Below are 26,533 nucleotides of genomic sequence, written 5' to 3' on the forward strand. Positions count from 1 at the left end.
GTCATTGCCACTTATAGATGCTCTGTTTTCTCATGCACTCGAGGAGCAATTCAAGTGAAGCTTCATTTCAAAAAAGAAAAAAAAAAAAGGGGGGGCCTCGAGGACCGCTTGGAGTAAAGGTGTTAGTCAAGGCATGTTTGTGAATATCAGTTAACCTGATCCCTATGCACTGTTTCCACTGCCTCGGGTGGTTAGGGTATTTCTCGACCTTATTGGAAGGAAGGCTGAGGGGCCGTCATGAATCCTAACCAAGCTTTTAGTAAACTTGGGGAGAGTTGTGCCACTTCTAGATGGCATTTTCGATCACCATTGAAAGATTCCATCATCTCACTAAGCTCTTGTACCCCGCTATTGCCATTGATAATTCGCTGCTGGGCTCAAGTAATACTCGTGCACTTTTGAAGATGTGTTATCAACTGTTTTTGTACAAGTTGCAATGATGATATACTTTCCATACTGTTCTGTGTGCAATTTTGTTTTTCTTCTATGATCATATATGTAGAATTGCATAATCTTTCATTTCAGGTTTGGTTTTATTCCTAGCCCTGTGTGCTAAGCCATATCCTAGAATGCACACTTCTATTTCTCAAAGTCCATTTAAATCTCCAGTTCTGCACTGCTCTGTTATCTCTAGTTATTGTAGCTTTCCATGAAGCAGTGCTCAGATGTCTTTGATTGATAGGATTTGGTTCAAAGACCCTTGAAATATCTGTTCGACTAAGGTATTGGATTTTGTGATGGACTGATGCTGAACGCCTGTATTCTTGTGTCGGTTCGTCATATTTCTGTAGTTCAGAATCGAAACTTTTTGAATTGTTATCAATTAAAAATAGAGCACCTAATTACCCCTTTCTCAGAATGTTTTGTAAAGACAGCTGAATTTTCGGATTTTGGAATATAGTCCTGCTTTTTTTTTTTATTTTGCAGACGTCGCACAGTGAAAACCTGTATCCAAGCTCGAATCCAACAGGCCAAGAGCAGCTGAAGAAGGGAACCTGCATCCAAGCTCGAAACTGGTGGACCGAAAGCAGATGTTTTGTGACCACAGTGTATCAGCCAATAAAGCCAATCCAGGTGACCACATGTATCTTTTGAAAGCTTGCATTCTTTGCACTTGAGACTCATCTCATGGAGAGCATCATTTCTGCAAAACATTTTGTGTCATAACTGTAGCAGAAACTGATTGAGGCCTTGCACAAGGCCTAAAGCTGACATACTAGTATTATGCACAACACAAACATGAGGTGTGATGTAGGAGCCTTGCAACCATGCAGCGTATCACCATAGCATGGTAGCATTCCCATGCTGAATGTCTCATCGTCTGAGATCAGACTAATGTCTTGTACCTTCAGAGTGCACTCATTCCTTGCACTAAAGGCCCCAATATAGTCCGACGTTTTCGACGCGACTGGCTAAGTCTGCGACGTTAGCCACGGCACGTCGGCTACGACGGGCGCGTCAAAAAACTGCCGCTTCTACAGTCTGGCGCAGCTGGCGTGCCCGATGCCGCGGTGCGCATGCGCAGAAGACGCCCTCGAGGGCTGGTACGTTTTCGGGGTTCATTTTCGAGCAGACGACAGGGCACCTACAGGGACCTGGCTGCAGCCTATCAAGGCACTAATTACTGTTGTGATCAAGGCAATGACGTGATGTTTGGTTTGGTTTGGTTTGTGGGGTTTAACGTCCCAAAGCAACTCAGGCTATGAGAGACGCCGTAGTGGAGGACTACGGAAATTTCGACCACCTGGGGTTCTTTAACGTGCACTGACATCGCACAGCACACGGGCTCCTTGCTTTTCGCCTCCATCGAAAAGCTGCCGCCGAGGTCGGGATTCGATCCCGCGTCCTTGGGAACAGTAGTCGAGCGCCGTAACCACTGCGCCACCCGCAATGACGTGATGTGTTTACTGCGAATGTTCAAATGGCACAAGGCATTTACAGCCAGCCGTGGAGACGTCCAGCCCAGCAACGGCCTGAGCCCGCGCCGCCGCCGGCTACAGACGAAACGATGATTGTATACGTGCGTGTTTTACTGAAAACTAATCAAACTTTAAGTATATGTACGATTACAGAGGAGTTAGAGATTACACAGTAATGAGGATCACTTTCTCGGCTGGCCGCAGTTCCTGTAGAATTGCATAAATTTCGCGAATTCCTATTTGCACGTCGGCAACGTTGGGCCGCGTCGGCTCGCGCTCGCTACGTCGGACTATATTGGGGCCTTGAGTGCCCACATCCATGCACTCTGAATGTTGATAGCTATGCACAAATTTTGCCGCACACACACGGGTACAAAAGTCGTCACAGTGTGCACGCCTTCGCGCCGTGAGCACGTTGCACGTTCTCCCACCGTGCACACATCGCGCGTCTTCTCATCGCACATCCTAATTCGTACATCTTCGTTCGTACATCTTCGTTCGTACATCCTTGTTCGCACATTCTCGTTCGCGCATTCTCGCGCTGTGCGGGTCGATAACCACGCACAGATAACCACGCAGAGCCTCGTACAACATTTTCAGTAGGGTAGTACCAGTCACGCGCCAATATTCCCACCTTGGCACGCAAAGTGAATCTTAAACTGGAGCAAGTTGAGTTCCAAAAGATGGATTCATTTGGTTTTTCATTCACGCTTTCGTAAAATACTGAATTCATCAGCTGAGCAAGCTGATCGCTCGAGATTGTTTAGCGTTATTAAATATTTCTCACTTTTAAACCGTGCTAAGGCGTTTATCGCGGTCAGATGTATACGTTCGATGAGCACATCAGGTGTCCATTCAGTAACATCCTCACAACGGAAAAAACCTCTGAACAACAAACTGACCCTCACTGCTCTCAGTTACTGTCAAGGGGCCTTAGCTCTTATTGAGTGAAAAAAAAAAAGCGAAAATAATTATTCGCAATGCAAAAAGAGCTGTTTCCAAATGATATAGCTTTACCAAGATGGTCCTCTGCTTTATCATCTCCCTATAGATGTTCATAGTATGTTAGTTCCATCACGAAGACAAACTTTTACTAATGCCAAAAAAAAAAGCTTTTTCACATAGATTCGCTTTGTCGAAGTCACGGACGGGAAAATGGATATAAGAACAATGCGTGTCGTTGCAGATATATCGCTTCGCCATCCGTACATACAGGCAAACATTTGTGTGTCTGCCTGTGCGTACTGAGTGAAGAACCGAGTGCCTGGAGAATGCTGTGCACACAACAGCCCAGTCTCCCTTAATTAAACGCAGGCCTACAGCGAACACAGGATACGAGATAATTACCGCCCTATCGGCTGCGGCACTGTCCGCGGGCGGCCCTCTGGCGACTCTATGCCGGACCACATTATATCGGCAGGGTGTCTATCGAATCTGCACCGCTGCGAACTTTCGTTTAGTTTATTTAACGTCCCAAAGCGACTAAGGCTATGAGACATGTCGTAGTGGAGGGCTTCGAAACTTTTGACCCCCAGCAGTAAGTCATAATCGGGGATTCTCAGGAACCTACATCTGACTTTGGCTGCGGCCATAAAATGTTGATCGATAGGAGCATGAAATCGCTGCTGTGATAGTGCCGCCAAAAATAGACGTTCATTTGCAAACAACTCAGCACATTATAAAGCTTGACTTATCTGGGTTCTTACTTTTTGCAGTGCGTCGTTCAGTGCGGCGAATACTTTTATTTAATCCACGCTGGGGGTCAAGACGAGCATGGAGGTTAGTATGTGCGCTGCGTACGCTGGCCGCATATCCTGTAATACTGGAGGCACTCAAAGCTAATCCCCAAAGTGGAATTGATGCGGTAATTCGAATCAGGAGAGCTGTTAAATTGCAAACTAAATACTTTTTCAACTAGCCGTCGATATGAAAAGTACAGGGCGCAACTGTACAGCGTCAAATATGAAGAAACGTTCGCGCTTACAGTTGCCATTTCGAGAACTATATGACTGGGTTGGACTTCTGTTATTTTTTTCACAATTAAGAATGCAACTTCCGGTATTTTTTTTTTCGAAGAGTATTGGTTGCCTCGTAAGATAAGCTGTTTATTGCCGCAGTCATGTGTGACCAAAGTCATTCGGAGCTCATTATTCGGAGCAGGTTAATTAATAATAGACACTGTTTGTGCTAAGAAGTATGTACGCAGAATGAATTGCGGTCGAGATTAAAAAAATATCGCAAGTGGGCGGATGTCTGATGACAGTCTCCGCTAGCCACTGCCAGATGCGGTCTTTACCTTCGGGCAACCAAGTGCTGGCCGCGACCTTAGCGGTGCCAGGGGAAGGCGCTAGAGAATATTAAAATAAACACAAATACATAATTGAAACTCATTGTCAGATGTTCTCGGAGTTAAAAAAAATATCATGACACGCAGGAAGCCTTTCGTGACGGGAAACAGCATCCATCGTGAACATCGTCTCGCTCGTCGTTTCCGGAACATCGTCTCACTCGTCGAATCTCTACTTTGCCTCCTCTTTCGAGGACGGTTCCCGCTCTTGTTCACTGCACGATGCCGAGGGCTCCTTCTCCGTGTTGCCCAGGCATGCTGTTTCGTCCAGCCTAAAAACCCAGCGCAGTCCTTGGCGTTGAGCGCCGAACCCCGCGGCTTGGTTTGAGCTGTTTTTTCTTGTAGGAGTTCCGCTGACAACGGATAACCGGCTCGGCTGGGATGACGAATGTGCAGCGTACCCGGATGTTTTTTTTTGTTTTTTATTTCAATATATTTATGCACCATTATCATTATCATTATTTAATACCTAATCATCTTTAATCATTATTTCGCATTAGGCTTCTGTGTTATTTTCAGAAATCCGATAAGTCCGCCTGAGCCGGTGACTGGCACCTACACTGGTGACTGGCGCCTACACCGGTGACTGGCGCCTACACCGGTAACGGGTAGAGTAGGCCGCCTTCGCCCGGCTGTTGTTTTCGGGAGCCCAGATTGGTCCCTCTGTCGGCGTTGGGGTGGTGAAAAGTCGCCTCCGCACGCAGGCCTCATCCTTCCAGACATCGTAGAGGCTCTCCTCGGCAGAAAAGTGGGCCCCATCCTGGAAATAGCCGATGAACACAAACGCAAGCGAAAGTTTACTTTTAAGAACTAAGTTGCCATCTTATCTTTGGGTTGTCGAGTCAGGTCGAGGGAGATAAGCGAGGTACCGCGTTATCTGCGTGTTGATGGCAGTAATGGAACTCGGTCGTCGCAGTAGCCAGATCATGAGACCTTTTCGTGGCGCCCAGTGTCATTGTCCTAAACAAAGTCCATACACCGGGCGTAACCGAATAACTATTCAAAGCACGCATTGATAATGAGCTTGTAAGGTATCAAAGTCACACCTGAAATCACAGTACTGTGCATGCTCAACCACCAGTCACATCGTTTCGCACCGCTATTGCTATCCTAGCTAAGTTTATTTTCACTTTTGGTCGGGAGTAAATCCCTATAGCCACCTAACGCATAGCCATGGTGGTGCACTGAAAAGGGCGCTCGACTATTATGCGCAAGGATGCGGAATCGAATTCCGGCCGCAGCGGCTTCTTTTCGATGGAGGCAAAAAGCAAAGTGCCCGTGTGCTGCGAGACCTCAGGGCACGTTAAGGATCCTCGGGTGATCGAAATATCTGGAGCCTTCTACTACGGCGTCTCTCATAGCACGAGTTGCTCTGGGACATTAAACCCGAAAAACCAAAACCAAACTAATAGCCACCTAACCATATCTTGCACGTCTGAGAATAATTACCCTTTCCAGTTGAAACGGAATGTCGCAAACTAAACTCGCAGTTCTATTATCACTTCTGTTTCGATTTAAACCGAAATATCCAATTTCTATTTATGCCAGAAATCGAAGAACAATTGCAAAGTCCATGCCTTATATATCCCTAGTTTCAATCGCTATTAGTGACAGACAACGAAGATTTTATTATGCACATGTTTTAATTGTCGATCGACCTCCGATGTTACAAGTGGCCCGAGAGATACTGCCGCCTTCTTATTTAGTATAAATGTATCCCTGTTTCTCATCCTCTATATGATGAACTCTCCGTTTATTGCTCTCGCACCTTATCAGTTAATTTACTCTTGGGATTAAACCCTCAGTACAGTAGTTGTGTTTTATTATTATTACTGGTGAGCCATGACCTTGACCTTTGACCTACTTGCCACTGCCATCTCAGGATGATCACATGGGCGACCACTAATTACCCGATGGGTTGTTAGATGTGATGATACCATATCCTGTCACAAATTTGGGAAGATCTGCTGACTCGGGCTGCTCCTCTGAAATGGCAGGGTTGACAGAAATCATTATTTCGGGGCCCTTGTATGACGAGTGAGTTACGTTGTTCCTAGGCCATGTCGTCGCGTTCCTACGACCTGGTTAAAGAGGGCACGATCGTCTATGACTAGTAGCTTACGACTGAATGCTAATGTAACAAGATCGTGTGATCACTGTCTATAAAGAGGCTGTTGAGCATCTCTGCCCAAGTTGCAAATCAGTAGCCCCTCACGCCTTATAATTAATCTCGCAATGCTGCTTGACGATACCAGCTTTTGTAGGATACTTGAACAGTACCACTAATTTATTACACGTATCTTCCCAACTTACAGCACTGCAATTCACACCTGTCACGAAACACAGTCAACAGTGCGCTGACTCAGACGCTGCGTGGGGCCGCCTCCCGTCCGTGGCTCCCCATGTGAATCTTGGTGTGCATGAACTCTGCAAATAACTTAATCACTGATCTTTGAATTGTGACGCTGTTGTGTAATGCATAATCCTTATCGTACTGCTGTAAGCAACCATAATATGTGAAAGACCACCAGACATAGATATAAAGCCCTGCTCAATGATACCGCACTAAAGTGTCTGCATGACAAAGGGTAGCATACGTCTGACTCGGAATGCAAAATTCCCGAGTGTTTGATCCCACTTACTCACCCAACTCACATGAGAAGCCTTAGTTGGCTGCCTGTGCCAAATTGGCTGTGTCCCGTGGTTGCGTGACGTTGCCCAACCCTGAAAACCAATCAGTGCCTTGCGCTCTCTACTGCCAGGTACCAGTACCATGGGTTTGATTTCTCACACACAACGCTCACGCAGAAATTTCGAGAGCACGGCAACTGTAATGCTATCGCGTTAAATCTAAACCGAATATCATGCACGATGTCTTTTGTCGACAGCGGTACAGCTCCTCGTTCAAAAATAATTATTAGAACGTATGCTAATTAGATACAGTCTTTGCGAAAAATGACAAGGCTGCAGGGCTTCTCAGATATTGACTCCGTAACATACCCAAAGAAAACGAGAGGACCCTTAACAGCGAAAACCAAGGGGCCACCTTCTCACACAAGGTGCTTATAAATTAAGGGAAGGTATAAACGCTCCAATACAGCGTATGAAACAAAACCGCGCCGCTTGGTTATTAATAGCACCGACGGCACCTGGCATGTCCTGCCTACGTGGCTAGCACATCGACAAGGCACCTATAGGTTTGTTCGATCGAACATTCCCCTTCAATTACATCGACCTAAAAATGTGTAGTCCAAAAGCGTACGCACCGTGATGGCAAACTTGGACTTTGCTTGCTGCCTGATTAGGCGGCTCATGGGGCTAGAACCTTCCGAGAAGAGTCTGCTGGCTTCCAAGTTGCCACCGGTCTCACTGACTTCAGTACGGCCACGAAAGCCAGGGGCTAATATGGCTGACTGGTCACAGCTTGTCTCACTGGCTAGGAAGCGGCCTGGAACACATGGCGCCATGCTCCAGGCTTCAGAATCGGAGATCAGCTTGAACGCTTTCTCAGGGCCAGCAATGACGACTTCTTTGCACTGCGCAAGGAGAAAAAATAAACCGACCCTACAGTTTTCCCCAACTGCGCCACTTACTGTGCACAAGGAACCCTGACATCCGGATACTCAACCCGCCGCAACAAAGTGAGCTTACAACCAAAAGTTGTTCATCACGCCTCAAAGGACGAAGCTCAAGACCAGCACTGCGGCATGAACTGACGAGGCACTCGGCTGTTGTGCCGGTGGGGTTATCATACAGTATCCCACCGTCAACAGGGTTGTGCCAAGGAGTTGGTTGCGTAGCGCTCATCACCCATTTCGTGAACGAGTGCCGCCAGCTCCCTAGACGGTAGCGATGGATCCGAGTCGGCACTAGTGAAATGAAGAAAAAGCTTTATACACTATTTACAGGCATTGACACAACGAGATCGGCTCTGCGGCAGAAAGTTGCGACGGTTTTCGCACAGCGACGGCCGGGGAGATTACGCCGCGTCCGCTTTCTGGGGCTCAGAGAGGGCAAACTGCTCCCAATGGATTCTAGTGACGAACTAACTATCGGAGTGTAAAGCACAAGCACTTGAGTCTCCGTAAACCAAGAATCCGTTGACACTGAAATGGTCTAATCCGACGGCAGCACTTTCGCAGGACCAATGGGAGAGCTTGCAGCGCTCTTGCCTCAAATATGCCGCGGAGCGGGAAGGGTTCTACTGCATGGGCCACGGCGCCGAGCTGTCTCGTTCCTCAGTTCATGTTGAAACACGCCGCTTCGCTCTCCTTGGCATGGCTCGCGTCCAGTGCACCAGTGCTTTGCAGGACAGCACCCGCATTTTGTGAAGGAGGTGTTCGCCGGAGGAGTTTGGTGCCCGGCTGAATTTCTGGGCGGCTGTTACCACGCCCAACACGGCAGAAGTTGGCAGCTTTTTATAACCCCGATCAATTTCTCGCTGGCATGACACCTCGTAAGTTCAGCGGTTTGCAGCCAAAACGTTTTATTTCGCCTTCGTTTTCAGATCGTTGCAGGCAAGAAAAAATTCTTTAAAGGCACTAAGTACTGCTTATGCACGGAAATGCGAAAACATTCTCTCGCGCTACATCTGGCGTAACTTATGCTTGATGATCTCTCTCCGCATGCTCCATCCTCTCCTCCGCTTGAGCTGCGTGCCAAGAGACAGACACGCGCATGTCTAAAGGCGCCTTTGTTTGCGTCATCTGTTTTTAATTATCACGTTTGTTTTTGCGTCATGCATAGTATGCATGTACCATGCAGCGACACAAGTGTGCTCATAATAAAATGTCTGCGCCTTACAACATGTTGTTTCCGAAAGTGCTGAGTAATAATACGCGTGTTTATGACTTGTAGTCGTGACTATGTGGGGCATATTCTGTTCAGTATTTTTTCCGTTGCACACGCATCAGCGTTCAAAGCGGCAGCCACCATCGCTGCTCTCTCCTGTTCCCTTTCTCTTTTTCACCCGACGCATGCCTATCAAAGGCGAGCCTACTTCCAAAATAAACCGAGGTTTTGCTCTCTAGCCTACTTCCATAATAAACCGAGGCTTTGCTCTCTTGCTGACCGGCATGGCTTCTGTTCCTTGGCGCACCGCTGTCAGCCATGGCGACGCTACAGTGGCGACGAGGATTCACGACGCACAAGTCGTGAAAGAAGCCCAGCACCGGACTGCATCGTTGGAAGGCATGGCGCATCTCAAGCTACCAGACTTTTACGAAAGTACAGATTAGTGGGAACCATACCTTATCAACGTTGAAGCGTACTTTGAAGGAAAAGCCGTTGGAGATTCAGCAAAGAAGAGAGCATTGCTTGTGGCAGCATTAAGCATGAACACTGTCCAGATATTGGCAGGGAAAGTAGCTCCGCGCACGCCAATGCATTGACTTATGAAGAAGCAATTGCAACCTTGAACAAGTTTTACAACCCAAAAAGCCCAGCCGGGATGGCGCAGTGGTTTGGGACGTTAAACGCCAGAAAACCAAAACCAAACCAAACGACTCAAAAAGGAACGAAATCACTGAAAGTTAAATTTTGTAACCATTGCCAGGTCGAAGGGAAACCAATTTAGGCATTTCTGGAGGAAATACGGCGGATTGCGGATAAATGCAACTTTAGAAGCAGTCTGTACCGGAGGCTACGGGATCGTATTGTTTGCGGTTTAAGGTCGAGTGCACTACAGAAACAGCTCTTGTCTAAAAGGGACTTGACGCTACAAGAAGCAGAGGCAATAGTAATTGCAGCAGAGGCTGCAGAAACCGATGTAAAAACGATGAACGCCGAGGAGACGCCACTACTCAAAGTAGAGGCATGCGGAAAGACGCTGGATCGTGTTGAACAGAAGCGTTACAACACCGAATCTTGCAATAAATGCGGCAGTGAGAAACACAAAGAAAACGCCTCTTCGGGGCCAAGTCTCGGTGTTACCGGTGCAGGCGGCAAGGTCATCTTGCGCGAAAGTGCCGACGTCGTGTGTCACATCCAGACAAGACGTGGGCGGCGAGAGAACTAACACTTTGGCTGTCGCAGAAGGCTCGTCGAACGATGAAACGGAGACGTCGCACATTTGGACACCAGCATCTGAAAGGAATTATTTTCAGGAGCCACCTATTCGCAGAGGTTTCTCGTGGGGGTGCATGGAATTGAGAATGGAGGTAGATAACGGGTCGTCAATTTGCGTCATCCCTCGCGAACTCAAAGAGAAGTATCGCAAGCAGTGGCCAAGCCTGAAAACATCAAACGAAGTTTTCCTGCTTCGTAGGCCGCCTCCCTGCCCAAGCAGAACTTCAGTTACGCGTCCGCTACCAAGGGGCGTCCGTTGTGTGCCCTTTAACTGTGTTAGATTGTGCGGGACCGAGCCTCTATGAACGTGACTTGCTTAGTCTACTCAACAACGCAGGAGCTCCAATCTTGCAGATAGCAGCCCAAGACGTCTCGCTGGAAGACTGCAAAAGCAGCTACCGCATCTCTACAGTAGCCAAAGTAGTCAAAACCGTAATAAGATTGGCGGTAGGGAAAACCAGTCAGACGAAGCACCAGTGATGAATCACGAGGTGACGAAAGCATTAGAAACTATGAAATGGGGGAAATCAGCTGTTGATCAGATAACTACAGATTTGTTGTCACCCTGTATACGCAGTGTCTGGTGTCATCGACGGTACCGGAGCCAAGGAAGAATGCAAACATTTTCCTCATTCATAAGAAATGGGACTGACTCTAAGGACGTTAAAAATTACAGACCAATCAGCTTACTGTCTGTTACGTATAAGATATTTACTAAGGTAATCGCTAATACAATCAGGACAACCTGAGTGCAATCAAGCAAAGGATCAAGCAGGTTTTCGGAAACGTCACTCTACTATCGATCATATCCATACCATCAATCAGGTGATAGAAAAGTGTTCGGAATATAATCAGCCCTTATACATAGCATTCATTGATTACGGAAAAGCATTTGACTCAGTTGAAACATTGGCGGTGATGCAGGCATTGCGAAATCAGGGCGTAGACGAACCCTACGTGGAAGTGCTGAAAGATATATATAGTGACTGCACAGCAACCATAGTTCTGCATAAAGTAACAAAATTCCCATAAAGAAAGGTGTTGGGCAAGGAGACACGATCTCCTCAGTACTATTCAAACCCGTTTTAAAGGAAGTATTCCGAGACTTGGAATGGAAGCAGTTAGCGATAAGGGTAGATGGAGAATACCTCAGTAATCTGCGATTTGCTGATGACATTGCCTTCGGGGGATGAACTACAACTAATGATTGATGACCTAAACAGGAAAAGTAGAATGGTAGGCTTGAAAATCAATATGCAGAAGACGAAGATAATGTTCAACAGCATCGGGAAGAAACAGCAGTTTAAGTTAGGTAGCGAAGCACGGAAACTAGTAGGTTAATATGTCTACTTAGGACAGGTAGTGACCACCGATCCGGATCATGAAAAGGAAATGAGAAGAAGATTGTGATGGAGCGCATTTGGCAAGCACTCGCAGATTATGACTAGCAGCTTACCGGTATCACTCAAGAGGAAAGTATACAACAGTTGCATCTTACCTCTACTCACCTATGGGGCTGAAACGTGGAGGCTAACCAAAAGGGTTCTACTTGAGTTGAGGACAACTCAGAGGGCTATGGAACGAAAAATGGTAGGGGTAACATTAGGAGATAGGAAGCGTGCAGAGTGGGTAAGAGAAATAACTCGAGTTAACATTCTAGTGGAAATTAAGAATAAATGGGCATGGGCAGGACATGTAGTGTGAAGAGAGGACAACCGATGGACGCTTAGGGTAACAAACTGGATTCCAAGGGAAGGAAAGCGTAGCAGGGGGCGGCAGAAAGTTAGGTGGGCGGATGAGGTTAAGAAGTTCGCAAGGGTCAAGTTAGCACAGAACCGGGTTATTTGGAGAAATATGAGAGAGGCCTTCATCCTGCAGTGGGTATAGTCAGGCTGATGATGATGATGACCAGGACATCTTTTCTACCGTTCTAGGCCTCATCAATGGGACCCCCGCTAGTCTTCACCTTAAAGAGGGATTCATTCCCAGATTTAGTAAGGCTATAGGCCCATTCCCAAGGCTTTGCGCGATAAAGTGACACAGGAGTTGGACAGGCTAGTTTCTATAGGCGTGCTGTCGCCACTGAAGCATTCCGAATGGGCAACACCAATTGTAGATGTGCTATAAGAATGGCACGGTCCGAATCTGTGGCGATTTTAAATCCACTTTGAACCCAGCTTGTGCCACCGAGCAACATCCATTGCCCGTTATTGATGACATGTTTGCCCATTTGAGCGATGGTGACTGTTCTGGCACGCTGAACCTGCAAGATGCATAAAACCAAATACCACTTGACGAAGCGGCAAAAAAAGTCTGCATCATTAACACGCACAAAGGGCTTTTCTAATTTAATAGGCTACCGTTCGGAATAGCATCGGCACCGGCAATTTTCCAGAGAAAGATGGATGAGGTGCTGGGAAGCTATCCGGCCGTACAAGCTTTTCAGACGACGTGCTTGTCTCATAAAGAAAAAACGATAACGTTAAGCGATTAAGAAGCGTCCTACAACGCTTCCGAGAACGCAGACTGAAACTTAGATACGATAAGTGCGAACTGCGCTGACCGGCTGTGTCTTATCTGGGGCCCCGAGTTCACCGAGACGGTCTTCACCCGATAGAAAAGAATGTTGAGGCAATTGTAGACGCACCAAGCCCGCGTAATGTTGTGGAACTGCGTGCATTTCTCGGAATGCCGACGTTTCACGCCAAGTTCCTGCCTACCATGTCGACTACTCCTTTCCCGTTATATCAGAGATTGGAAAAGAATGCACGCTAGCGCTGGAAAGAGAAACAGGAATCCGCATTTAATGTGGCTAAACAAAGCCTTACGGCTGCCCAGGTTCTGTTGCCTTTCGATAAGAAAAAGGAATTGAAATTGGAATGTGACGCGTCCCCGATGGGTGTGGGAGCAATCCTGTTCCGCACAGTCGGTAACGTTCATAGGTGAATTGGGTTCCGTTCTAGAACATTAACACGAGCTGAACGGAACTATTCCCAACTAGAACGAGAGGCACTAACACACAATTTTGGTGTAACAAAATTTTGTGACTACCTTCTAGGGCGAGAATTCACACTGGTAACTGACCACCAGCTGCTTCTGGGCCTGCTGAGACCGGATCGTCAGATACCAGCAATGGCCGCCGCACGCATCGAGCGCTAGGCACTCTGTCTCGGGGCCTACGACTACAAGTTACAGTACACTACGGGCAAGCAGATACTCAACTCCGACGCCCTGAGCCGCCTACAACAACGAGCTCCGGAACCGGTCGGGGATGGTGAACCTCCATAATACGTCTTATAACTAGAAAGACAGGACGAAGGTTCCGTGACAACACGTGAGCTCATTGCCTGGACAGCCGCAGACGCAGTTTTGACGGAGGTTAATTGTTACGTTATGAACGGGTGGCCCAGAACCACAAACTCATTACCCCATTTCATACTGCCATTCTTTGACCGGAAGCTGGAATTGTCAGTCGCGCATGAACTAGTGTACTGGGGACATCGTGTGGTAATACCGAAAGAAGCTCGTACAAGAGTGTTGCGTCTTCTGCATGAGACTAATGAGGGATCGTCGGCTATGAAAGCAGTTGCACGTTCTCTGTTTTGGTGGCCAGGATTAGATAAGGACATTGAGGAAATATCAGCTACTTCTCTGAACTGCATCCAGAACCTGCCGATTCGAACGGCCGCTCCGCTAGTTAATTGGCCATCCACCTATGAAAAGTGGTCGCGTATTAACGTGGATTTTGCAGGTCCAATCGCAGGAAAAATTATCCTTGTAGTGGTCGACTCGCATATTATATGGAAGGAAGCCATACCACATGTGCATGCCAACACTGAAACTGCTGTTAGCTGCCTGCTTTCCATTTTTAGTCGATTCGGAGTCCCACGAACGTTAGTCTCTGACAACGGTACGCAATTTACCAGCCAGGAATTTGCTACATTTGCAAAAAAAAAAATAATATAGTGCATCTAAGGTGCGCCCCCTGTCACCGTAAGGCGAATGGAGCCGCAGAAAGAGCTTTGAGAACTGTTGTTCAACTACCGCAGAACTCCGCTGAAAAGTGGAAAATCCCCTGCGGAGATGCTTTTGGGTTACCAACTACGATCCCGGCTGGACTCGTGCTTTCCGTCTACGCTTGCAGAGCCACCGCAGGGTCAAGATGCCTGGACCCTACTACCGGAGTAAAATGTTTTCCTGCGGAACTGCGGAAGGGGGACAAGTGGATATCGGGACGGCTACGACAGCATCCGGTTCCAGGATGGCCACGGTGTCAACCCCGATGAGCCTGGCCCGGCGAGATGCAGATCAAGTTCATTTGCAATGCGACTGTACATCGGATGATCACCACCTCAAAAGTCATGTGAGCGAGCAAAACCCCCTAGTTAGCTCGCCAACGACTGCAGATCATACTACTCCTAGGACCTGCATTCCCAGCGACTCAAACTCTCCGAACCAGTTCCCCGGCGTAGCTTCTCCAGGTCAGCCTACGACCGAACCAGCACAGAGAGAGGAAGCTGCAAGCCCCGAACAAGCCCTTAGGCGTTCTACGAGGCAACGCAGACCAGTGCAGCGTTTCCTATTTTACGGAGAAAGTGTGGCATATTCTGGTTCAGCATTTTTTCCGTTGCGCACGCGTCAGCGCTCGGAGCGGAAGCCACTATAGCCGCTCTATCTTCTTCCCTTTCCCTTTCAAACGTGACGCATGCCTATAAAGGGCTAGCCTACTTCGAAAATAAACCGAGGTTTTGCTATCTCGCTGACCGGCGTGGCATCTATTCCTTGGCGCGCCGCTGGCGGCCATGGCGATACTGCACTATCAAATTGAGGCATGAATATGAGTAATGTTTGAGCAGACACCGCACCTTACAGTACGTTAGCAAGGAAAGTGCTGAGTGATGCTGCTCTTTTCCTGGCTTGAAGTGGTGTCTTGATTATGAACATGATGTTTTTCTTTCTGGTCGTAGGACGTCATTTCGTCAATCATGACTATGCGTATACTCTAACATGTGCTTTGACATCTTACGGCGGCGTGGTGACGTTATCCGAATTTCGTTGCATGGACGGTCACTCACGTGGACGCCAGCTAATATTGCTCATGGGAGATACTTGTTTTACCCTTAAACAACTCAACGTAAAAAACATGCGACGCGAAATCATCATTTCACCACAAACTACAAACACAGGTACCAGCCTGAGCGGCAGAAAATGACTTCGCATGGCACACAAACACTTTCTGCTAAAGCAACACAAAAAGCCACAGCAAGTTTGAGTAGCTACCAACAGAAAATAATGCATCTTCTTCCTTAAACAGGAGGAAGTACCAAAACCTTCAGCCTTTCTCTATCCCTAACACTCGCCCTATGAGTACAGACGCGCTTTTCCATTGAAAAGCTAGTGAAGGCTAATATTAATATTAATGTAAATTGTCCTCTAATTTAAAATCTCCCTACAGATGTTCATTGTATCTTAGTTCAATCACGAAGACAAACTTTTACTACATGGCACACAAAAACGTGTTTTTTCACATGAATTCGCTTTGTCGAAGTCACGAACGGGAGAATTAATACACAAACCATCCGTGCTGGTGCAAATATATCGCTTCGCCATCAGCACGTACAGACAAACACTTGTGTGGCGACAAAGAACTGAGTGCCTGGAGAATACTGTACACCACTACACCCCGGTCTCCCTTAATTAAACGCGGGCCTATAGCGAACAAAGGGCACGAGAAAATTTCCGAGCTACAGGCTGCAATCGGCTGTGACGTTGTCCACGGGCGGCCCTCTGGCAGCTCTATGCCGGGCCAAGTTATATCAGCAGGGCATCTATAGAATCTGAACTGCTGCGAATTTTCGTTTAGTTTATAGCGTTTAACGTACCGAAGCGACTAATGGCTATGAGACATGTCGGAGGCCATGGGTTCCTGTCCCATGAGCGTAGTGTTGGTTTTGTTCCGCTTTCTATCTGCTTCATTATATTTAATCTAGAATACGATTACAGTATCAATTCAGGTCAACGGCACAAGTTAAAAAAACTAACTCCTACGGTTTGCATGGCTTCGCTGACTGCTAATTTATATGCCTCCTGATAGTACCTACCTGTACCAGCACTTACTGTGGTCAAGTGGCTCAGGCCACATAATTTACAGGGTACGCATAGTGCACAAGCCGAGAGATTTGTTGTGGCCAATCCTGGATTTCTTGAAGTCTAAGGTCTACAACCTTTGAAGTGCAGAGTCGATTAAGACATTTCGCTTGAAAAACGGCCACACACGCGGCCAATTCTTGCGACGTTGTTGAAAACGTAGCAGATGACTAGAGGTAGCAGAGCGAAAACACGACGATGAACACGAAAGTTACCAGGACAGCTTCGCCCTCTTCATAACGCGCAGCATCATCTGCCCATGCAATCATACCAACAAGCTAAAGCACAACTCAAGTGAAAAAATACACAGTGAAAAAATACGCACCCGATAAACTAGTCGTCTCTGTGCGCAAAAAGAGCATTCAAAGTGGCACCGCTCTCACCAACCACACGGCCTTTCCCGTCCTCGACTTTTGCAGTTTACCCCGATTCTGTCACAGCAATACAAATTTTAAGTATCGCTATAAGTTCTACTCGCAGATACACATGCAGTACTGTCATGGACGCCTCCATTTTTGTAATTACCACAAGTATCATACTGAAAAACTAGAAAATAAAATTCAAACCTCTCACCGCCACCAATTGTGTTTTGTTTTGTCTTTACCCGAATAAGTATTCCTTCTACTGAGAGGCGCCTCCCAGCATTTCCATAAACTAAGGGCGGTCGAGCCGATAATACTGGGCACAAAGAGTACGAAGAAAGCCACCGTATCCCTTTGCTGATTTTCCCGATAGAACGTGCACGTAAGGGCGGTGGACGACAAATTCAATGAAAGCACTTGTACGGTAAATCGAATCGGGACGTTGACATAAAGAAATTGTGTCGTTCTCACGAACGCATGAGACGCTAACCTGCAAAGACGAATTGCAGGCCCATCTAAAACTGGTAAGCCCAGAGCTTTCCCCTATGACTACCTGCGCCAATTCGTGAAACCAACTCAAATAGATCCTGCAGCCGTGGATGGCCAATAGCAAGCATACATGGCAGTATTTGAACTACAGTAATGAAAAAACTAATTTAATTACTTTCACGGTAATTTGTAATGTAATGAATTACTTTTTTGGCTTGGTAGTTTAGTAATGTAATGAATTTCTTTTTGGCAGTGGTTTCGCAGCAAACATAATTCCTTTCGAAATTACTTTCACTTAAATGCACCACTACTCCTTCAATAGACAACAAAGTAGAATGCTGCAAAAGCAGGAACGACATGCGGCAAGCAGAAGCCAGCATAACAGATCGACAAAAGGAGGCAGCATGGAGCAGAACAGTGTGTCTGAGACCTCCTGTGTGGCAGGTTCACTGTGCGGCTATCTCATGCAACATTTCTCTAAGCAGCAGGAAACAAGGCTTCAAGGGAATGCCGAAACACAAATTATGCAAGAAGAACGGAGTTGAAAACTAGTTGGAAGCGCGGCGAAGAGGCACTCCCTGTTGCGTCGGCTAAGGCACAGTGGTGCCTGGTTGCACTCGTCACCGCGGGGGGAACGAGGGTTGAGGCGGCGTAGACAGGCAGAAGGGTCCACGGCGTGAGCATTACTGAGCGCGAGGTGCCGAGGACTATACCTGGAACTACGGAAGGAATAAATAACCTAGCTTCTCCTACAAATGGTGGAGACAGCTCCGGGCCAGCTCATTTCGCGACCTTTCGACCATGCTTCTACTTTTTCTTTTTTGCGGTTGTCTTATTTTTGTAATGTCAGGTGCCGTAGGAAAGAGGGAAGGATTAGTTCTCTGGGACGGAATTTGGCGGGAAGACGAAAAAACGTGTGTGCTTCAGCACCCACCTCGGCCACCAGATGCCCACACAGATGCATGAAGCAAAAGTGCATGACTCAGGGCTGTCAATAAACGGATTTCAATCAATCATGTCTGGAGAATAAGTTTTGTTTTGTTTACTAGCTTTACTTTCGTTTTTGCATGGATAACAACTAGAAAATAATTTGAAAGTAATTGAATAACTCTGTCGAAGTGATTGTAATGTAACTTCATTACTTGTTAGGAGCAGTAATGAGTAATTTAATTACTCTTCTGAGATTTTCAGCAGAGTAATTAGTAATGTAATTTAAATCCTTTTCAGAAGTACTTTTGCCATGTTCGCAAGGTATTAGCCGCAATTCCGTACGCGTAGATATAGAATGGATATAAAAACCTTATCATTGCGATTCCTCAGCTGCAGAATCCCTTAGGCTTTTGTTACACTAAGTGGTGTACAGGTGCACCAAAACCAAAACGGACCACATTCAACCTACCTGAGTATGGCGCCGAGCTAAAAAGCTCGTATGTTAATAGGGTAAATGCTACCCAAATTTGATCACAGTGACCTTCTAGACTCAAAGTGGAGGCATTAGTGCTGCAGCATAAATCACTTGGCATTGGAAAAGCCAAGACGCGCCACCTATGGGTAGCTCAGCTGTGTCGCTGATAAGGATGATAGTGAAAAGGACAAGGAGGATGCTGTCCAGCCAGCTTGTGGGTTTGTCCTCGTCTTATATCACTGCTTCCGCCAGTCCTGTATGCAATATCGACGTCAAATGTCAGTTATATGGGATTTTATGAGGCATAAGCAACTATGGCTATGATACGCCCAACACAAGTTTAGATTATTTGATATATCAAGTACCTAGACCTATATTCATATTTGATTCAAAACAATTGCTTTTTTTAAGAAGCACAAAAGCAATAAAAAAATCGACAACTTATTGTTCGCCTAAAAGGAATGCTGGATGAAATGCAATGTGTTCTTTGTAAAATGCAGTAAAATACTTTTTCCTGAGCCCTAAAATGAAATGCGAACAGCGGAGTGCGTGCAACAGTATCCAGCTGAGGCAGTCTGCCTATCATCATCAGTGATTGGCTCGTTCTTCCGATTTGCGGCTGCTTTTCTTGCTTGAGAGAGAGAGAGACAGAGATGGTGGTTTCGCAACCGGAAGAGGCTGTGACATACGTGGGTGGTGCGAGTGATATTACGGAAGCCAGATCAAAACGCTGTATGCCTTTTGAGCTAAGAGCGCTCACTTAACCCACGCAGGCTATAGCCGCTAGACAGCGAAAACATGTTGTGTAAGCCATCATCTTTGAAGAGACTAAATGTGGCGCTCCAATTGCACAACGAGAAGACTATTGCTAAATAAATAACAGAAGCAAAACAGTCGCAAAACGGAACAAATTTCCCATCTCAAACGATGGCATTGAGACTGCCTCAGCTGACTTTTTTTTTTTCCACGTGGTCCGCTGATCGCATTTCATTTGGTGCCAAAAGTGCTACCTTTTCAGCAAGCACGGAATACCTGACTGCAAGTGTGACAGTCTCTCAATGCAAGATGACATAATACACTTTCAACGTCGAAGGTTGTCGACTGAATACCTTCTAATATCCACGATTGGCCGCAAAGATTTATAGACGTTAGGTAGCCTACAACTTGCAGGGTCTCAGCCATTCATGCAGAGTAGGTTATTGTTACACACGTAGGTTGTGTCCGGACTCCGGAGGCACAGACTTTAATACATATAAAAGAAGTTATTCAAGCTTCATTTGTAGCCCACCTGTCAGGTTGCATGACAAAGTCCCTTCTGCTTGAGTCATCATTCATCTACATGACCCCCGATAGTATGGATCGGAAGAAAATAAAGACGTCCCAAACCCACATGCAATCATTATGCCATAAGCTGCGTGTTTAAAATTGGTCGGCTCGCCCCGCCGTTACCCTCACCGCAAACAACCAAACCATAAGCGCCGGAAACATAATTTGTAAACATTGACGTGGTCAAAGATTGTTTGCACCATAAACTAAAGCTTGACCAGGCACGCCTTCGTGGAACCCACTGACCTGGGAGCCTTCGTGGAAGGTACAAGAGTACCAACGCGACAGTGTTAACGATTTCCATCCGTGGATGCCGTGCGGATCTTGGTGTGTATGCACTCTGAAAAACACTTATCACTAATCCTGTAATTGTGCCCCTATTATCTCACGCATACTCCCTATCGTGCCGCTGTAAGCAACAATGTTATGTGAAAGATAATCGGACATAGATATAAAGCCCTTCTCAAGAGCCTGCATCGCAAAGGGTATATATAGCATGTGTCTGAATCGGTGTGCAAGAACCCCTGAGAGTTCTATATCCCCTCGCTGCTTCTGCCAAATGGGCCGTGTCACACTGCCGCGTGACGTCACACAACCCTACGCCCCAATCAAGGCTTAGGCCCTTTCAGGTGCCACCTACCATCGCCATGCTAATGATTTATCGCTCACAACGCTGACCCAGCCCTTAACCGAATCCTCATGCGCCCCACAAACAAATATATCCCTAAAAGCTGGATACACCGGGACGCCTAGGAATAAGTGATTTATAATTTGTGATGCGCCATCAGCACACCCAGAGCTTAGAAAGATAACCGTGGAGCCTGGTCATTTCTGGAAGAAAAAAAAAAGCTCTGTCGTGATCGCAATAATGCAGAATGTGAGAGCACGTGGACAAACTTCGTTCCGCACGATCTAACAAAATCCACCCGTTCTCTCTTCTCTCACAATCATTATCACTCTTATCGTACGCGCGCCATCGGTATCGTACGGTGCCGCTTAGATGGCTCCCCCAGGGAGGCTCTCTAAGCAAAGCATCTGCACCGGTTGTCAAGACGTTCCGTTCACTTGTACAATAATTCGCTCGATCCCCTCGTTTCCTTGTTTGTCTTGCCGTTCGAGCCACCTTTGTGATCAGAGTAGTAGAGTATATTGGCATTTAGTGTTGCGACCAGTTAGCCTATCTAAAGTGAAAATTGACAGCCACGCCTGTGAAGCGCGCCAGAGGAAGCATGGAGGACGAAATGCATGAGTAACACGCCCTTTACCTTATTCCTAAAATCGCCGCCATATGAGCAGCAGTCTTGTGCAGCAATAATCTTTGGCGCCCACGCTCAACGCACGATATTTCTCTGCAAAAGCTATAAAAGTGGCACCCCGCGCATGTTCCGATATGTTAGCGGGATGGGAAAGATAAAAGTGAGGGTAAATAACTAAATCAAGGAACGAGACTGCCCACCTGTGCCTTTAGATGATGTGGAACGCAGGTCTGCCACGGTCTTCCGCATCCTGCAATACTGTGATTGAGACAATACCTCGCAGGTCTTGCATATGCAGCTGATTTATCTACAAGGCCTGTAGTGGTTGGTCTGATCAAACGCAACCCCTTCACTTGCTCGAAAAAATGTATCAATCCAGACGAGTACGCACCTCAATCGCTAGCTTGGGTTTGGCTTCCTCAGCGAACAGGCCGGTCATAGGATTCGCAATGCCCGAGGCGAGGCTCTTGCCTGCTGACTTGAATTAGGCCTCACTGGCTTCAACACCGTCTGGAACACGGCCGGCGTTGCTGCGACCCGGTTGCGACATTCCGTTTCCAGCCCAGATGAGAGCAGACGCTGACGTGACCGTCGCCGTCACGCGACGTCAGCTCCTTCGTTTTCGGTTGCCGTAGCAACAGCTACGCGTTCCAAAATGCATATGGCGTCACGCATGTTCGTCGTCTGCCTCGGACTGGAGGAATGGGGTTCATTTGGCGTCGGCGTGCCAGCAACGATGAACGACACGCACACGACGCAAACAGCGTGCATGCAGCTGTTGATGGGTCTCGCAAAGTGAGTATGTTATTTAAGCGTGTGCTTTTCGGCTCGAACCGAGTTTTTGTGTAAGCGAGATTTGAGAAATGCCAGTCTAGCTCTTACGCTGACAACATAAATACATGCGGGAATAACCAACTAGTGTTCGTTAGGACCTTTCTAAATCAATAACTCTGGTGGCAAACATTGTCCCGTTTCTGGGCAAGCCGCCGTCAAGGGGTCATCGCTCGATCGAGCGATTCACTAGACAGTCTTAAAGTGTTGTATTATAGTTAAACCGTTTTTCGCGGCGTTGTAATCAAGGCTGCTGGTATATAATGCGGGATGAACATACAATTTCGAGAAATGCACGAAACTTTGAGGCGCAGTTGTTTCAGCCTTTCGTGATGCGACTATGTGTGCAACGGAATACTGCTGCGACACTGGAGCCTCATTTAATTCATATGTGCGATCCAAATTGTGGATCAGCTGCAGTGCATTGTTGCTGAGTGTTCTATGGAGAACGCGGAGCCGTTTACTGCAAGTAATGTCATTTAAAGACAGCGACTGGAAATTACACTGTGCCCTGTATTAATTGTACCGCTGCTTGGTAGTAGCACTGAAGTAACTATGTATAACGCAAAAACATTACTACTATAGCAATTAATTTATTTCACCATATATATGATAGGAACTCCTGAGTAAAAATATTGTATAGAAATCAAAATGGTGCGTTCTAGATAATGACTGCATGTGTTGTGTGCATGTTAATTGGGCTAAATGATCGCTGTTCACTGGGGGACTCATGCTGGTTAGAAGTTTCCGAAACGGTTTCTTGTACGGAAGCCCTCCAATGAATGCATGAATTCATCCTAAATTACAGTGTGCCTTGCTCAGAACAGCTGTTACAGTCCATGGGATGGTAATGGTGTCGGTAACAATTTATCAGCCTGCTCAAGAAAATGGTGTGACACCAATGACAACAGTGACTCATTCTATTTTAGTGCTTTCAGGCATTGTACATCCCCCATTGTTCTGAACCCCAAGGCATGCTGGTAAGCTTGTTGCATAGGGCGCTCAGCTACTATAGGGCAGGGGATCTGGGTTTGATCTTGATATCAGTGCACATGAAAGAACCTCAGTTGGTTGAAATTATTCGAAGCCCTTCACTGCGGCGTGTCCCTCATAGCTTGAGTCGCTATAGGGCAATAATTAAACCCCATAACAAGGCCAACTTGTTGCCAGCTTTATGGATATCTCACCGGAAGGTCTACTGTGGACACCTTCAGTAGGGACATTCTGCATTCAGAGTACTACACCCAAATAGCAGAGCCTAACTTAAAAACTTCTGAAGAAAATACTCTTGAGAGGCCCCTATCAGAAAAGTAAAGCTTATGTACTGTGGAAATCCTACTATACATCGTCATTTTTCTAGCATGTTGGCACTCATGGGACAAGAATGCGCAGCTGTAGTTACAAGTTGTCAAATATTATATAACGTTGGTATTGTTGCCGTAAAATTTGATCAGGCAGGAAGGCAAGTGCAGCTATACATTGTGCCTCATCACATTTGTATACCAGGTGCCTTTTTGTTATATGGTGTACAGCTCCAGCAGTGCAGGCCAGAGCAAGTGGAAGCACACTGATCGAGTGTTTTATTCAGTCTGGTTTCACCGAAGGGGGCATTTTCGAAAAGGGTGCAAGTTAGAGAATTTGTGGGCCCTGCTATGCCACACTATCAATGTGTGTGGCTGCTCAAGCTAGTGATGAAGCATACTGAACCAAGAGTGCAGGACAAATCACAAAGGTAGGAAGACTGCTATCAACCAAGTGCATATGTTTCTTGAGCATGATTAAATGCATGTGAAACGAGCAAAAACACAAATAAAACAAAATCAAGACCAAGAGCAAAACAGAAACCTGTCTTTTATGTATCAAGCTGGGCAATGTTCTGGTGAAAGAAAGGAATTGAAGGTTTGGTAATGCAAGATGCCCTTTGCATTGTCCTCAACGGCGACCTGTTTGAATAGTGTGATGTACGCTGAGGTACTACTTCAATCCATGGACTTAGAAAATTTCCTCGGTATGCATTATTACATATGAAGGCTGAGGAGGTATCATGCATTAACAAATCTTTGGTTTCTTTGTCGTGCCATGAGATTGATTATCTTTATTCATGATTGGCAAGTGTCTGGTGTCTTACTCTCTGTAGTCATCAGTTTTTTTTCTGAATTTCTTCTTTGATATGCATTTAATGTGCTCACACAGTAAATGGCTTTGGTTCATATCATTTGGCACCAGGTGCATTGCCTCAGATGCTATGGCTAAGCGAGTGACTTCGTTTAGCCTTTGCCTAACATTGACCGGCTGACAAGCAGGAATGTGTGCAGAACCGTTAATATGTCAGGATTGGCTGCGTGTTATTCTCTTGACTTGTTTTATTTCCTTCTGTGTTGTGTGCCCATTGCAATGGTAGCCTTTAGCATGAGCAGGACTTGCGATGCAACATTGCTGATGTTCACAGTGCTTAGCCAGAATTTAAAGCACACAGGAAAGTGAAGGAAGAAAGCTGTCCATCAGCAGTTGAGTGGATGCATCTCATGTCCTTATCGACAATCTGATACTCTTCATCAAGGGCTTGCAAAAAAATTTCATCGAAGTCTTGAGAGCTGCAATATTATTGTAAAGTGGTGTGAAATTATTAAAGGCTTAAATGTAAAAAAAGGCTCACTGGCCCGTATGATGGGATACCCTGGCATATCCAGTTTTGCACATCTTTTGTTGGTGTGCAGTACTAGATTTCATTTTATTAAAGGCCCTAAAAGAGATAGTAAAATTATAAAATACATATCCACAGTTACAGGAAAGCTTTTACGTCTGCTACGAAGTGATGTGAGCAAGTGATTATAGCAGCATTGTCTGGAATGCCGTTCCAGTCTGCATACAGATATTGCACAATGTTGTTGAGGAGCATGTCTGGAACCTTACTTTCCTTAGTTTGCTTGGCTTTTGCTATTTGCTTATAATATAAACTAGATGGAGATAGCACTCAAATATATCTAGACTTCCAGATTTGTTATAAGGTGGAAATCTCTGTGTTTTGCCTTTCTTCTCTCTTTCATCCTAGCCTTTTGCACTACCTCTACCACGATTCCAGACTTGGTTCAAGGACTGGCACTGGATCTTTGTCTGGGTCACTGCAGCTGACGCCTACATGGCCAACCCTCGTGCTGAGATAGTGGTGAAGAAGAAGATGGAACATTAAGGGGCTAGTCCTGACTTGTTCCTGTCGGCTGAAGAAATCTAGTCATAGGGCACTTGTTGTCCAGTGCCAGCTCATGGCAGGTGCTAACACTGAGCTGTTAAGGAGCTGCCAAAGGCTCTTGATACTTGCAGAACACGCCTCGGTAGCCTGCCCAGTAGCTGCATGCTTAGAGGTCAGCTGGTACCAGGTAGCTTACAGTACTGGTGGATTTGGGCATATGGTATGCTGTAACTTTATTCTGAGGCATGCTTTATTTAGAGTTTCAGGCACGCAATGAAGCAGGTGCTCGAGACCTTATTTTATGGGATAATTCTCTGTGGTGTACATATGTCTCGATCAGCAGTTGATTTTGAAAATACTGCTACCAGTTATGTGTCACAAATTCGACCAGTTGTATGCTTGTGAAACATTAGGCTTATATATTTCAATGTTCTGAATGTTGCCTCAGAATAATTAATTGATGATGAATCCTGTATGGTACATACCATGGAGTCATCATCAATTATTACATTATTAGTGCGTATCTGTACTAATAATGTTTTGAATGACTGCACCTCAACCTTGCGAACATAGCCTGAATTGGTGTATCTCTAGGAATCTCTTGTTGTATTTCTAGCTCTAGGAAGAGCTAGAGCAGAGTACCTCCTTTGCTTGTTCTAATTGCTGTTTCCTTTGCATACAGTATATGCATATAACATGAATGGCATATTTGTGAGGGCGTTATGATAATCATGTATAATTAGACAACTTGTCTGACTATCCACACCTGGTAATGGACTTTTTTTTGCAACGAATTTAAATCCTTAGAATCACAAACCACTGGTTAAAAATACACTATTTTTGCTAAGCGTCTTTCACAGGTGTCACACATCTTACACATGTATTGCAGTTTCACGGCTTGCTCATCATTCAACCAGAAAGAGTGAAATAAGTCTTGCATATAAGTTATGATTTCGGCGCACACATACCGAATATTGTTTTAGTAAATTTGAGAGCATACCATTTTCTTTATGTCATTTTGTGAACTTTCACTTCTCTGTTCGCTGTGGCAGTTTCTGGCCGTGAATCTACGCGGTGAATCTGGATAAGGCTGTATTATGGGCTTCATGGACGCTAGGCTCTTCCATGTGGTGTATTATAGCTGGAAGTGGCAAAAAGATAACCCGTAGCTCGTGGCAAGAATTTTCGTCACGAG

General features: G+C 46.1%; 1 protein-coding gene across 4 annotated transcripts in view; it reads right to left on the reverse strand.

Annotated features, from left to right (window-relative positions):
• Positions 1 to 4,690: 4,690 nt before the first annotated feature.
• Positions 4,691 to 26,533, reverse strand: part of LOC146201608 (uncharacterized) — a 229,453-nt gene continuing 207,610 nt past the window's right edge. For 3 of the 4 annotated variants that reach the window (XM_084587712.1, XM_084587713.1, XM_084587711.1), the window contains exons 3-4: positions 7,533 to 7,802; positions 4,691 to 5,026 (exon numbers count right to left, since the gene is read on the reverse strand). In XM_084587712.1, coding sequence (XP_084443838.1) covers positions 4,841 to 5,026; positions 7,533 to 7,802 — 456 coding nt within the window. In that variant the 3' untranslated portion in view covers positions 4,691 to 4,840. Of the gene's footprint in view, positions 5,027 to 7,532; positions 7,803 to 21,708; positions 21,887 to 26,533 lie in introns of those variants that run through there. The other variant, XM_084587714.1, reaches the window with a different exon arrangement.

The sequence above is a fragment of the Amblyomma maculatum genome, chromosome 1 (assembly GCF_055883805.1).
Source record: "Amblyomma maculatum isolate TAMU_Amacu chromosome 1, ASM5588380v1, whole genome shotgun sequence".
Lineage (NCBI taxonomy): Eukaryota > Metazoa > Arthropoda > Arachnida > Ixodida > Ixodidae > Amblyomma > Amblyomma maculatum.